Raw genomic sequence first — 15,063 nt, forward strand, 5'->3', positions numbered from 1 at the left:
AGCCTTGAGCTGAAGAGCTGAGGGATAGTGCCCAGGCCCAGAGTTCAGGCCCCACGACCGGACCCAAAAAAAAAAAAAAAAAAGAAAAAGCCAGGTGCTGGTGACTCCCTATAATCCTAGCTACTCAGGAAGCTGAGATCTGAGGATTCAGATTCTAAGCCATCCCAGGCAGAAAAGTCCCTAGAGATTCCTATCTCCAATAAACTATTCAAGTCTGGAAGTGCTGCTATGGGTCAAGTGGTAGAAATGCTAGCCTGAGAACAAAGAGGATCAGGGACAGTGCCCAGACCTGTCCAAAAAAAAAAGTCTCAGGACTTTCCTGGCTCAGCTGACTTCAAAACACAAGCATCAGAGCTCACCCTCCCAAGTAGCTAGGATTACAGACATGCGCCACCATCCCCAACTCCTCCCACTTCTTTCTAACCTGCTGCATCCACTCCCAGCTGTCGGCAGTGGCTACGGTCCAACTGCAAAGTTAGCACCAAGAAATTTAATGGTTAAAAATAAAATTATGCAAGTGATAGGGAATGGAAGAGATTCCCCTGCTATTGGGAGTGCCAAGGAGGAAACCGGGGAGCAGCTAACCACGCGGGATATGAAGAACAAAACCCATGACAGTACAAGAAAAGTAAAAAGTCCAGAAGTTTTGATTAATACCATCAAGCCCTCCCTTTTTTATTTGACGTGCCATGCCATGAGTTTTGTTGTTTAGGGGACTGTGTTTCCAGTGTGTGCACACGCCTACATAGAATCCATATGTATTTGTGCATGCCTATGTCAGAATTCTCCTGATTGTGAGAAGGGCATATAAAACAACATGAAATATTAGTCCTTGTTTTATTTGGGTTTTTTTTGTTCATTTTGTTTTGTGCTGATACTTGGGCTTAAATTTGGGGCCTTTTCTTCTTGCTGGGCTTGCTTACCTGGGGCTCTACCACTTGAGCCACATTCTAGTCTGGCATTAATTGCATACGGGATCTTGTGGACTTTTTCTGCCCAGACTGGCTTCAAACTTAGATCTTCCATATCTCAGCTAGGATTACAAGTATGGGCCACTGGCACCCTACTCATCATGCCAGTTTAATGGTAGAGTTTTCCTCAGAATTGGATTTTTTTTCTGCAAAATTAAAACAATTATTCTCTTTTGGACTAAATGAGAAGTATTGCTAGCCAAAGCCAGTTTGATACAAGAAAAACATCCGGTTGATGAAAGGTCTGTAGCCTGATTTCAAACCCAATCCTGAATACTTTTAAAGAACAATAAAATCTTCATACTTGCAAAAAAATATGCCAAAACTTTTACTAAGATATTATTGCACTGACCCTAACTGATTATTCATTAGCCTGTCATGTGAACTATGCTTCACCCAACGCAAGACCCCTGACTACATCTACACTGGTCTTGTTGAGAGTTATGTCTCCAGGGTTCAGCATTGTGCCTCTCACTAAATGGGTCCTCAGAAATACTTGTGTGTGTGTGTGTGTGTGTGTGTGTGTGTGTGTGTGTGTGTGTGTGTGTGTGTATCTGTCTGTCTATCTGGCTGTCTGTGTCTGTGTCTTGGTGTATTGGCTTAAACTCAGGGCCTAGGTTCTGTCCCTTGGCTTTTTCACTCAAGACTGATGCTCTACCACATGAGCTACATTTCTACTTTTTGCTTTTTACTGGTTTTCTGAAGAGTCTTGTTAACTTTCCTGCTAAGATGGCTTTGATTCATGATTCTCAGCTCTCAGCCTCTTGAGTCGCTAGGATTACAGACATGAGCCACTGACGCCTGGCAGAAACACTTTTTGAATAGTTGAGGAAATGATAGAAACTTCTTTGCATCCTTACCACACTTCTAAGTCAATCTTTCATTTCCCCCACTTCCATCTTTGTCTCCATCCATGTACACCAGACATTTTCAAGAATCCTCTATTGTTTAAAAAACCTAATAATTATTATAAAATACCAACAATTGAACTCACCTTGACCAAGCAATCAAATAAAACTTCTCAGTTTAATGCCCAATGCCATGCTTGATCAGGTCTCTTCCTGCCTTTATTTTTTTTTGGGGGGGGGGGGGGGGTCCAGTCATGGGGCCTGAACTCTGGGCCTGGGCGCTGTCCCTCAGCTCTTCAGCTCAAGGCTAGCGCTCTACCACTTGAGCGACAGCGCCACTTCCGGCTTTTTTCTTTTTGCTTATGTGGTGCTGAGAAATCGAACCCAGGGCCTCATGCATGCAAGGCAAGCGTTCTACCACTGAGCCACCTTCCCAGCCCCTCTTCCTGCCTTTATAGCCTCATCTTTCCTCACTCAATTTCACACTTTTTTTTTTTTTTTTGGTCAGTCGTGGGGCTTGAACTCTGGGCCTGGGCGCTGTCCCTCAGCTCTTCAGCTCAAGGCGAGCGCTCTACCACTTGAGCTACAGCGCCACTTCCGGTTTTCTGGTGGTTTATTGGAGATAGGAGTCTCACGGTCTTTCCTGGCCGGGCTGGCTTTGAACCGCGATCCTCAGATCTCAGCCTCCTGAGTAGCTAGGATTACAGGCGTGAGCCACCAGCGCCCGGCCACACTTTTTTTTAACTTATAGACACACACACAAACTGCTTTGGGCTCTCAGGACACCACTCAATGCTATATTCATATTTTTAGTTTGTTTAGATTCCCACACCTCAGTCTGTGATCTTGAATGGGATTCTGGAACCTTTCCATGGTTTATCTCAGCACCCTATCTCTTAGCAGGAACCAAATCAGAACATCAAGAAAAACAGCTGTCATTCAAGCAATGTTTCTTTGCAGCAAAAAACGGAAACCAGGAAGAATCACCACCAAAACATGCAGTTCATTTGGGTAGGGAATGTTTATTCAGGAGGGGAGAAAACTGTCATCTCATCATGTGAGTGCATATGAGTGCACTTAGTGTGGCAACAGGCCCCTTCCAACTTCCCAAGTCGTGGAAAAGAAGCTTTAGCTCTTCTGAGTTGAGATATTGGTATTGTAATGAAGGAAAGTTTGGCTCTTGGTTAGGATAGCTTGTGAAACATTATTTCTGAGAAATAACTTCAAGGAGATTTATTAGGAAAGCCACCATAATTGGAGGCTCAAAGTATTGAATGCAGCAGCCTGTTTCCTGCTCTCCTGGACTACTGAGTGGGAGAGAGCCACATCCACCTTTCCCAGCCTTTCTATAAAAGGCCAATTCTACTTTCCTGCCAATAGTCAGAGGTCTCTTGGGAGGACTATTTATCTCTGCGCCCTATGACACTACATTTATGATGGATTAATGGTGAAAAGTAGAGGTTATTTTTTTCCCCAAATAGATAACAAATTGCTCAGAATAATTTGGTGGATTAGCCACTTGATCCTCCTTTATTGAAGCATTACCTTCATTACAAAATAAGTGATTAGATATAAATCAGATCTGCATCTGAGCACTCTTTTTCCATGGCTCTATGTATTGATTTTTGCATGTGAAATACCAAAGTTTTTAAATTATATAGTTCTTTATGTAGGTCTTGATAACTAGGAGGCCAATCTTTTTTTGTTAACTCAGGGCCTTGTGCGTGCTTGGCAGGCATTCTGCAGATAAAATAGCTTCCAAAGCTTTTGAATCTGCAGAATCTTCTCCAAGCTTCCAAGCCCGGGCCCAGCTTCCACCTGTTGGGGGGGGGGGAAATTCTCCCCCAACCCCGCCCCTGTTTCCACCTTTGGAGGAGGGCTCTGCCCAAGCCCCGCCCCTATTTCCATAAGCCCCGCCCTTATTTCCATCTTCGTGGGAGGGTTCTGCCCAAACCCCGCCCCTATTTCCACCTTTGGGGGCGGGCTCTGCCCAAGCCCCACCCCTATTTCCACCTGTTGGGGGGAATTCTCCCCAAGCCCCGCCCCTGTTTGCACCTGGGGGGGAATTCTCCCCAAACCCCGCCCCTGTTTCCACCTTCGGGGGCGGGCTCTGCCAAAGCCCCGCCTCCATTTCCACCTTCGTGGGAGGGCTCTGCCCAAATCCCGCCCCTATTTCCACCTTTGGGGGCGGGCTCTGCCCAAGCCCTGCCCCTGCTCACACGCAGCAGCAGCAGCAGCAGCAGCAGCAGCAGCAGCAGCAGCAGCAGCAGCAGCAGCAGCAGCAGCAGCAGCAGCAGCAGCAGCAGCAGCAGCAGCCGGAGCTGGCGTGCATGCTGCAGCCATCTGCTGCTGCGATGGCACTAGCCACAAGCGACGCCGCTTACTTCCGGAGGAGCAGCCTGTTGTGGTTCACGGTCATCCCCGTGTCCTTCGGGTACTACACGGTAAGGGCGGTGGCCCGCGTCTTCCGCGTCCCCTCGTAGCAGGAGGCGCGCGTGGTGGGCCGGGAATAGAAGGTGCGCGTGCGCAGTGAGGAGTCCCGGACTCTAGGTCGCGCCTGTAGGGCCCGAGAGGGAAGAAAAAAATGAAAGTGCGGGCGCCACGTGAGCCTGCGGCTCGCCGCGTTCTAGATCCTGAGGATCCGGCCCGCCTGGTTTTCCCTGGATGGGGCGGGGACTGCTTCGAGTCTTAGGCTTTCAAGATGGTGGAGGCCAAGTCCGAGGTCCGGCGGAATGCCTCCACCTTTTTCCGCACAGCCCGACCTCTGCCCTCGCTGGTTACTGTCCTGATGCTGGGCTACGTCGCGGTAAGGCGTGCGCTGCGCGGCGCATCCGTTTTGGGTCCACCCGGCCCTCGTAGCGTGAGGGAGCGCTCGCTCTGTGTGTATGTGGGGGGGGGGGGTTGGAAGAGGTGGTCTTTCTGCGCATGTGCGCTGGGCGGTTGCCTAGGTGACCGGGTACGCGGGTGCTGGTGGGCTCCTCGGAGGCATTTTGCTTCTGGATGTTCCCGCCCGTGCGTCTTCCTCCCTGCAGGTTCCGAGGCCTGGAGTCGGGTAGTCGAGTTGACTGCCATCGGCCTGTGCTTGAAGCCGTTGGAATTGCTTGGGAGTCAGTTCATTTCTGGAAGTGGGGTGAATGTAAAGGATGGGTAGGATTTAGGGTACTGCTGGGCTTAGGCGTGCGAGTAAGTTCTGCAGGCCAGGGCGGCTTTTATCTAGCTGGCAGGCTGTTTGTTTAAAGGAGAATGGGGGGAAACGCTGGGAAATACATAGTGGAGGGGGGCCAAGTTGGTTCGATTATGAAGGAAAGTAGAGCCATTTTCGCTATTTCCCAGGAGAACCTAGAGAATGGGCATTTGTCCTGAATGGTCGGTGGATATGTGGCGTGTGACTGACTGACATCTCTGTCCTGGTTTTCCCATGTATGACACGGAGGCCTGAACTGAACCTTTTCTAAAGCCATTTCTGTCTTATGATTCTATGTCTCTGGTTAGACAATAGAAGGAAAAGACTTCACATTGAGATAATTGTAGAGCAGGTAGAAAACTGCCTCTTCTGTTCCATTGGTTTGGGGGAGTGATGGATCTGAATGGAACAATAAAATGTGGAGCTGTTAGCACATGATTATCTTCAGAGATTAAAGATAGACTGCGGGGAAGTTGATACTACAGAAACCTTGTTTGACTCAGTCGTAACTATTAGAATTTCACAAACCTAATATAGTTTTTCCAACTCGGTGAAGTAGATCATTCCCAGTTGTAGAGCTACCAAAAAAGAGAGAAAAGGGAGTTTGATTTTGTTGGGTTTTTTTTTAACCTTTAAGTAGTTATATAAAAGGTTAATTCAGGTTGCGAATTCAATGCATCTTGATCAGTGTCACCTCTGTTATCATTCTCCGCTGGGGGAAAAAAAAGGAGTTGTAAATTAAATGGGAGTTTGAATCAAGTCATAATTTCTGCAATAAGAAGATAGCCAAGATGTATAAACACTTAAAGATTGTTTAAAAAAAGCGGGGGGGGGGGGGGGGGGGGGGGGGGGGGGGGGGCTGGGAAGGTAGCTCAGTGGTAGAGCGCTTGCTTTGCATGCATGAGGCCTTGGATTCGATTCCTCAGCACCACATAAGCAGAAAAAAAAAGCCAGAAGTGGTGCTATGGCTCAAGTGGTAGCGTGCTAGCCTTGAGCTGAAGAGCTGAGGGACAGCGCCCAGGCCCAGAGTTCAGGCCCCATGACCAGACCCAAAAAAAAAAAAAAAAAAAGATTGTTAAAAAAAAAAACCTTCATAAAATAATGGTTTTTCCTGAAGTTCAGAAAGAAAAAGAGCCAGCCAGCCTGGGCACTAAATCTGATAAGCACATAGTTTACTCTGCATACATTGTCCAATTAAGGTGCTTTTAGAAACTGAAAGTCAAGACCTGGGGACCAAATGCATTTGTGTCTTTGATCAGTAGTGATTTTTTGTAGAATCACTATTCTTTGATAGCTACTCTCAAAAAAAAAAAAACCCAAAAACTTGCTTTTAAGTAACCTAATAGTCATTGTGTGCCTTTGATTCTGTTTCAGTGGGTTGTCCTCTGGCCCCAGAGTATCCCTTACCAGAGCCTTGGGCCCCTGGGGTCCTTCACACAGTACCTGATAGACCACCATCACACCCTCCTACACAATGGGTAAGGAGAGCTGCAGAAATGGGTTGTGGACATTGTCGATTCAGTCTCTTTTGAGGTTTTTAAGTGATACTGTCACATGAACATAGCTTTCTTTTTAAAGTTGCTGTGTTAGATTTCACCAACAGGTTCCTATCTCCTTAAACCCAACTGACCTTTTGGTTTCTTTTATTTCAGGTTTTGGCTTGCCTGGCTAATTCATGTGGGAGAGTCCTTATATGCTATGGTATTGTGCAGGTAACTTTTCGTAATAGGTCCTTGTCACCTTTCTCCTGGTGTCTAGTATAAGTTGCAAGGAGGCACAGTTAAATAATTCACACACTTGTAGGCTGAGAGCACTCTCAAATAGAGCATGAACCCTTATACCTAAGCTGTGAGTCTGCCACAGAGGGAGTTCTCAGTGAATATTTGATGAATGAGTACCATTCACTTATGTTGGTTAATTAGTTACTTAGATGACTTTTGTTGTGTTTTAAAAGCTCTCTGTCTAGTCCCAACTACAACAAAAGATTAGGGTCTGTCTTCTAGTTTGCAGAAGTTATACTTTATGTAAGCATAAATAGAAACTATGGTCTAATACAGAAGCTGATTGTGATAATATGAAATTGTTTTGCAGCTCATCATTTTTGTATATTTCTAAAAGTACCAAATTAGGTAGTTTATTATTGCTCATGGTTGTTTTAGATTTTTGGTTTGTTTGTTTTTGCTGGTTCTGGAGTTTGAACTCTTAGCTTTGAGCTTAGTAAGCAGGAGCTCTACCATTTGAGCCATTCCTTCAGCCCAAAAGGTTAATTTGGAAAGGAATTACCCAACACAAATCTCTTCTGCATGTAGTTGTGCCTTTCAGGCAAGCTTCCTTTTAAACCAGCTGTGTCTGCAGGCAGCTTCCTGTCCCTCCAACATAGTACTCTGCAATTCTACAAGGGTGTGGCCATGTTTCCTTACTCCCACCGGGCAGGCTGAACCAGTTTCTGCACTGAGATACTAATCCTTTTTCCCAATCCCAGTGGTTTGATTTGAAGCTGGTTTCTGGGCTTGATTTGGGCACTTTGCATCTGTTGTAGTATGAATCCTATCAAAACTGGATGAAATACATACTATTTTTCATACAGGAAAACTGTGTGAGTGCCTAAGTAATTATCCAGGCCACAGCCATTGGGGGCAAAGCTAGGATTCTCCTCTGGTCTATCTTCAAAACATTCGCTGTCACTGAGCACCAGTGGCTCACACCCATCATCTTAGCGACTCTGGAGGCTGAGACAGGAGGATCACCATTTGAAGCTAGCCAGTGCAGAAAAGTCTGTGAAACTCTTATCCCCAATTAACCAGACAAAAGCCAGAGTGGATCTGTGGCTCAAGTGGTAGAGTGCCAGCCTTGAGTGGAAAAAGCTAAGGGACAGCACCAGGCCTGAAGTTCAAGCCCTAGTACGGGGAGGGGTGGGGAGGCTGTGGGGGATCTCTGAAGACATACTAGAGCTTTTAACCCCCCAGCAGTCAGAAGCACCTGAGAAACAGTATCCCTAAATAACAGCAAACTGGTCCTCCAGGAACAGTGTACCATTTGAGATGCATCTAGAAAGGAAGACAGATGAAAACAATATGACCTAAGCATGCAAATTCGTGAGACACAGCAAAATAAATCCAGTGAAACTTGATGGAAGTTATAAATGAAACAAAATAAATTTAGAAGATAACATTTTACCCTACAACTGAATGGAACTCTAAAATTAAAATTCTGGTGTTTAATTTTGCTCGTTTTTTTTCAGGTCTAAAGGAATCACAGACAGCCAGACTCAGCTCCTCTGGTTCCTGCAGACGTTTCTCCTTGGGATAGCATCTCTCTCCATCTTGATCGCTTATAGACCAAAGCACCAAAAACGCACTTGAATCTACACTCTCTCCATTTGTACATTCCATTTCTTCTTTTTGGAGGTGCTAGGTTTACTTGATCATTCCACTTTCTAGGAAGTACCTGTCCTGCTAAGTTATTTAAGACCCTCTAATTAGGCATCTTTCTCTCCTGTGTTCTGTTTAAGCTTGAATAGGTCAGGTTGTTTCTTAAGAAAGAACTGGGCACCTGTGGCTCACGCTTGTAATCCTATAGCTACTCAGGAGGCTGTGAACTGAAGATCACAATTCAAAAACAGCCCTGGCAGGAAAATCTAAGAGATTCTTATCTCCAATTAACTACTCCCAGAAATGCTGAAAGTGGAGTTATGGCTCAAGTAGAGTGCTAGCCTTGAACAGAAAAGCTCAAAGACAGTACCAGGCTTTGAGTTAAAGCCCCAGGACAGGAAAGAAAGAAGAGAAAAAGAAAAGATTCTGGCTTTCCAGCCCTGCAAACTCACCAGGTTGGCAGAAAGCTCAAGACCACCTTCCCCAGGTCTTGGCTGTGTTGATGCTTGTCTGCCCTCAACTAGGGCATTTATTGGGTTTGCCCATTGGTCACCTTTGCTCCCACTTTCCCATCAATGCACCATCCTCATCACCACCACCTTCTCTCTCCTTTCCCCAAATTTTTTCCCACCTTTTGAGACCTAGTTGGACATTCTCACAGTACCTGAGTTCCACACACATGTATTAGGCACACTGATCCTTGGAAACTCACTTCTCAAACTACAGAGAAAAAGAACCAAACAAGGGCCTTGGTAAGGGATGACAGAGAAGCCTAGAGCCACCTGCTAAGACCCAACAGCAGGGTGGGAACATCCTCCCCCATGACACCAGCCAGAGGCGATCCTGGAACACCCAGCTCTGTAGCCTGAGGGATCTGGTGGCCCCTGCTCGATGCTCTTTCCTCTCAGGCCACATCGTAGACAGCTTTCCTTCCCCTGGCCCTGTCCCGAGGTGGGGATCTCCTGGACTGCAGACTGTAGAAGGCACAAGAAATCACAATTCTCCTCAGCTGCCCAAGCCTGTCTACCTATATCATAAATATCCCAATCGTTTTTGCTAGAAAAAGATCCCCTATCTCTGGTTTAGAGGGATGAGGGAGAGAGAAGAAGAAGGATGGAGAACAGCTAGGAAATCATAATAAAAAGACAGTGCAACCATGTATGAAGCTGGCATAAGGAATCTGAGTGAAAGCAGTTGATCAGTATGCTGGGTGTGGAAAGCAAGAAATAAGATTAATATATAGGCAAGTCTGAAGCACCACAGCAAAACCTCCTGGTATAATTAGTACATATTAAAAAAGAATGACAGGTAGCTGGGAAAGTGGCTTAGCGGTACAGTGCTTGCCTAGCATGCATGAAGCCCTGGGTTCCATTCCTAGTACCACCTAAAAACAGGGAAAAAAAAACAGAAGTGATAAGTGGCGCTGTGGCTCAAGTGGTAGAGCCTTGAGCAAAAGAAGCTCAGGGACAGTGCCCAGGCCCTGAATTCAAGCCCCAGGACTGGCAAAAAAAAAGTGACAGGAAACTAAAACATGCTCTCTGCTGGGGGGGGGGGGGGGGGGGGGGGGGGAGCATGTAGAGAAGTAAGTATGGATGAATATGATCAAAAGAGTTCCTTTGTATATATGAAAATGGAACACTGAAACCTGTTGAAATGGTTTTAAGAAGAGTATGGACTGAGGGACTGTGCTAGAGGGGGTAAGGTTGATGGGGGACATCATTTACATGTGTGAAAAGGTCACAGTGAAGCCCCTCCTCCCCCATACAATTGATATGTCAGATTATCAAGTAAGATGGATTAACTTGAATTAAAAATGCTGTGAATTAACTCTCCAGCTAAAGGGCTTTCTTTTTGAATTTGTCAGGTTTTGTTTGTAGGCACAGGGGCCTGAACTCATGAGCTTCAAGCTGCTTTATTCATCCTGCTTGTTCACAGCTGGCCCTCTTTATCATTTGTACCACACCCAGCTTTTTGGTGGATATTTCAAAGGTAGAATCTCAAGAATTTTCTGAGCTTGCTTCAAACCTCAACCCTCCAGGCCTCAGCCTCCTAAGCAGCTAGGATTACAGGTGTGAGATACCAGCACCTGACTCTTTAAATATATTGACCACATTTGATTTTTTTTTTTTCTCAAATAGGTCCTATTTGTGGGACTCCAGTTCAAATAGCAGTTTGTCACTGACAAAGAAGTGCAAGCCAGGCTCATGTTTGTAATCGTAGCTACCCAGGAGGCTGGGATCTGAGAATCATGATTTTTTGTTTGTTTTTGGTTTTGTCGGTCGTGGGGCCTGAACTCCAGCCTAGGCGCTGTCCCTCGGCTCTTCAGCTCAAGGCTAGCACTTTACCACATGAGCCACAGTGCCACTTCTGGCTTTTTCTGCTTATGTGATGTTGAGGAATCGAACCCAGGACTTCATGCATTCTACGCAAGCACTCTACCACTGAGCCACCTTCCCAGCCCCTGAGGGTCATGATTTAAATCCAGCTTAAGCAGAAAGTCCATGAGACTTACCTTGAATTAGCCAACAAAAAGCCATAAATGGAGCTGTGGCTCAAATAGTGTATCACTGGCCTTCAGCATAAAAGTTTCAGGAAAAAAATCCAGGCCCTGAGTTCAAGCACAAAAAAAGTACAGGCTAGGAGAGCAGCTCAGTCCTAGAACTCTTTCCCAACATGCAAGGCCCTAGGTTCCCTCCCCAGCACTGCAAAAATAAGTAAAGGGGAAGCATGTCCTGGCTGTGGAATATATGGTGTATTCCCCCCCACTCCTTCCCCCCCAAGCAGGTTTGTAGAACTGCCCATGACCCATCATCACCCCTACATTTCACTGGGTCCGTAGAGTGCAGTGTCTCCATTTTCATTCAGCATTTGCTTAAAATCTGCAGCAAGAAATTAGTGTTCTGCCTTTTTTTTTTTTTGTGGGGGGGGAGGTCTGTCATGGGCCTGAACTCTGGGCCTGGGCGCTGTCCCTCAGCTCTTTAGCTCAAGACTAGCGCTCTACCACTTAAGCCACAGCACCACTCCCAGCCTTTTCTGCTTATGTGGTGCTGAGGAATTGAACCCAGAGCCTCAAGCATGCAATGCAAGCATTCTACCACTGAGCCACCTTCCCAGCCCCCCACTTATCTTTTTAACACAAAACATATAAGATCCTATCATCTTATTTAGTGATACGCTCTGACTTCTAGAGGGAACTTTAGTGAACAAATGTTGGAGGTCGTTCACACGTTCACTTTAGAGAAACCCCTCCCCCAAACAGCATCCCAGCAAGGATGAACAACTTACCCAAGCCCACCCAATGGAAGGCAGGAGGATCTCATTTGAAGCCAGCCTGGACTACTCAGTGAGAACCTATCTCACACACATGTATGTATACACACACACACACACCAAGGCAGTCTGAGGTAGTAGCACTTCTCAGAGCCTTGTGGCATTTTTTAAAATTATTTGCTTATTAAAGGAATGTAATAACTCACAAAGCCAGATTTCTCAGGAAAATAAGAAACTGCTCTTTCCAATTATTGCAATCTTATTTTTATTTAACCTTGTGTAAAGAACATTAATATATGATTTATCTTTCCTGCTGTGTTGCGAATAAAAGCAAGCACATGCAAATAACCTTCATAGCCATATGAATCAGATTTGGAGGGCTGTAGTCTCAGAAGGCTGAAGCAGGATGACTATGCGTTCCTGGCTAGCCCATTCTACATGGTGAGACCCTATTTCAAAGCCTCCTTTCCCCATGAACTCTCTACAATCTCAGCAAATGGGAATTATTCACTGTGAGGTGACAGAAAGCCTGAGCTAAATTCATATACCCTTCCTGCTACTGGGAAATCAAAGTATCCAGTGAACACAAGACCAGGGACTGATGAAGGCCTAGGTCAAAGTGGAGAGAGGAAAATGTAATAACGAAGCAACCCTCAGAGTGGGCAGGCAGTTAACAAGACACACTTTTGTCCTGCTATTGCTGTTGCTACTCCTTGGGAGCAAATGTTAGCAAACAGGGATGGAAGAGGCCTTGGGCTTTTGAGTCACAGCTTTGTTCAAAAGGTTGCCCACACTTAAAGCTATATCACTCCGAATTTCATTTATGTCTGTGGCTGGGGGTACTAGGGCTTGAACTCAGGGACACACACTCTTGCTTGGCTTTTTTGATCAAGACTGGCACTCTGCCACTTGAACCATACCTCCTTTTCTGATTTTTTTGCTGTTTAATTGAAGATGAGAGTCTCTCAGATCTGTCTGTCCCATCTGGTTTTGAACCTTGATCCTCAGATCTCAGTTGCCTACCTAGCTAGGATTATAGGCATGAGCCACCAGAACCCAGCTTGTTTATTTCCTTGTAATTCCCATTTCTCTGTTGACTCCAGATAATTTCAATGCGTTTTACATGTACGTTTTCTTGCAAAAATATATTGTTCTGTGTGTACTAATCTTAATGAAAGGCTCCATGTTGCCATAGGTCCATTGCTACTAACCTCTGGTATCTTGCTCTGAGTTTGGGTAACTGATTTATTTTCATTTAATTTTTGACAGTTTGCCAACAAGCACTTAGTTGCTCACATTGTTTTTCTCTTAAGAGAGAAAACTTGTCTCCCAGATGGTGAGAACCAATTGAAATCTACATAGTTTGTGAACAAGACATAATCTTAGGGGGAAAAAAAAAATCCAGGCTGGCCAACTAGCATAGCTCAAAAAAAAAAAAGTTTTACCCGATTTAGCTAGAATTGCATTAAGTCACACAATAGATATGAGATGAAATCATGTTGGTGACTCACTTCTAATCAGAATACTGGAAGGGACTCAGAAACAGGAAAGTAACCACTAATGTCACACATCCAATTCAGTGACAGATCAGTGAAACAATGTAGAATGGTGTGCCCGATATATACAGCAGCATGCCTTGACTCCCAAAGTTTGCAAACGTTACCCAGGACTGAAGCAGAAAGAGAATAGAATTCTGCCCATGTTACTGGCGCCTGTCTTCGATAACATATCCATGGCAACACATAATACTGTAAACACTCTTCAAACCCAAGGGTTTTCTTGCCATTGGCTAATAGTACAGCGATAATACATTGCACATGTACACACGATAGGGATATTTATAACATCTGCACAGCTGGCTTCCAGACTTATTTTCTGGGTATTTCCTAGGAAACCAAAAATATACACATTATGCAATTTCAGAGTTTAATGTGTCACTAGTATTATCCTGGTGTCCTGTCATGTTGGCCACCAAACACATTTTGACCAGAGGAGGAGCCCTTGTGCAATCCCATCATGCCCTTTGAGTCTATAGGCATGGTACAGAATAGCTTCCAGGTTAGCAAGAGCAAGCAGTCATTTGTGTTATGGAAAGCCAGTCATTGGATTAATAACCTTTCTTGCAAGCTTTCAGCTAACCCTACTTTAACCCTTTGGTGCAGCTAGCCATTTTTCCCACTTAGAAAGTGTGACCTAATGAATCAGTAGCTTGTTTAGAGTCAGAAGCTGTGAGTGAAAGAGTCAGCAATCAAACCTAGATCCCAGAGGCTCCAAAGCTGATATTCACAACTTATCTCCAGAGCTTAGTGGTTGTAAATGACAGATGAAGCCACAGCACAAAGTGAAATACAATTTTCTGTGAAATAAATATTTAAATAACCTATACCATCTAATTTCTTTCAAGGCATCAAGGATCCCAGGCAGGCACTCAACCACTTGAGACACCCAGACCTAAACCAGCCTTTTTTTTTTGTCATGGTGCTTGAACTCAGGACCTGGGTGCTATTCTTGAACTCTTTTGCTCAAGACTAGCACTCTACCATTTTGAGCCACAGCTCCACATCTGGTTTTTAAGTGGTTGATTGGAGATAAGAGTCTCACAGACTTTTCTGCCCAGTCTGGCTTTGAACCACCATCCTCAGATCTCAGCCTCCTGAGTAGCTAGGATTTCAGGCATGAGCCACTAATGCTCAGCCTTTTTTGCCTCAACTATTTTTGGGGATAAAATTTCCCATTTTGCCCAGGGCCAACCTTCTATCTAAGCCTCCCACCTAGTTTAAAATTATGTGTGTATCACAATGCTCTGTTTGTTGGTTAAAATGGGCTCTCAGTAACTTTCTGCCCTCTGAACTTACACCACATCTCCATCCATCCCACTATGTAGCTGGGGTTGCAAGCATATACAACCATGCCCAGTATACCATCTAATTTCTTTTTTCTTTCTTTTTTTTTTTTTTTTTGGTCCGATCCTGGGTCCTAAACTCTGGGCTTGGGCGCTATCCCTCAGCTCTTCAGCTCAAGGCTAATGCTCTACCACTTGAGCCACAGAGCCACTTCCAGCTTTTTTCTTTTTGCTATGTGGTGCTGAGGAATCGAACCCAGGGCCTCAGGCATGAAAGGCAAGCGCTCTACCACTGAGCCACCTTCCCAGCCCACCATCTAATTTCTTATCAGAAAGTGACTATACTTCAAGCCAAAGATGCATCTGAGCCTGGCACCAGTGGCTCACACCTATATTCCTAGCTACTCAGAAGGCTGAAATCTGAGCATCATAGTTCAAAGCCATCCTGGACAAAAAAGTCCCTGTGAGATTCTTGTTTCCAATAAACCACTCAAAAACTGGAAGTGGAGCTATGGCTCAAAGCGGTAGAGCACTAGCCTTGAGCAAAAGAGCTCAGGGACAGCACCTAGGCCCTGTG

General features: G+C 45.2%; 1 protein-coding gene across 2 annotated transcripts; it reads left to right on the plus strand.

Moving 5' to 3' along the window:
* The first annotated feature begins 4,110 nt into the window (after positions 1-4,110).
* Positions 4,111-8,377, plus strand: Tmem254 (transmembrane protein 254). 2 transcript variants are annotated; one of them, XM_042690304.1, is made up of 4 exons: positions 4,111-4,263; positions 6,378-6,481; positions 6,656-6,715; positions 8,245-8,377. In XM_042690304.1, the coding sequence occupies exons 1-4, from the start codon at positions 4,150-4,152 to the stop codon at positions 8,363-8,365; spliced, it is 399 nt and encodes a 132-aa protein (XP_042546238.1). In that variant the 5' UTR covers positions 4,111-4,149; the 3' UTR covers positions 8,366-8,377. The 2 variants fall into 2 exon arrangements, with proteins under 2 accessions (XP_042546238.1, XP_042546239.1); XM_042690305.1 differs by lacking the exon at positions 4,111-4,263 and adding an exon at positions 4,426-4,625.
* Positions 8,378-15,063: the final 6,686 nt, after the last annotated feature.

This window comes from Dipodomys spectabilis, unplaced genomic scaffold (genome assembly GCF_019054845.1).
Source record: "Dipodomys spectabilis isolate Male_0828 unplaced genomic scaffold, ASM1905484v1 ptg000136l, whole genome shotgun sequence".
NCBI lineage: Eukaryota > Metazoa > Chordata > Mammalia > Rodentia > Heteromyidae > Dipodomys > Dipodomys spectabilis.

Excerpts from the sequence above, each read along its gene's own strand:
- Tmem254 (XM_042690304.1), top strand. The coding sequence starts at position 4,150 with ATGCTGCAGCCATCTGCTGCTGCGATGGCACTAGCCACAAGCGACGCC. Across the intron at positions 4,264-6,377 it reads TGTCCTTCGGGTACTACACG|TGGGTTGTCCTCTGGCCCCA; the intron begins GTAAGGGCGGTG and ends ATTCTGTTTCAG. Across the intron at positions 6,716-8,244 it reads TATGCTATGGTATTGTGCAG|GTCTAAAGGAATCACAGACA; the intron begins GTAACTTTTCGT and ends GTTTTTTTTCAG.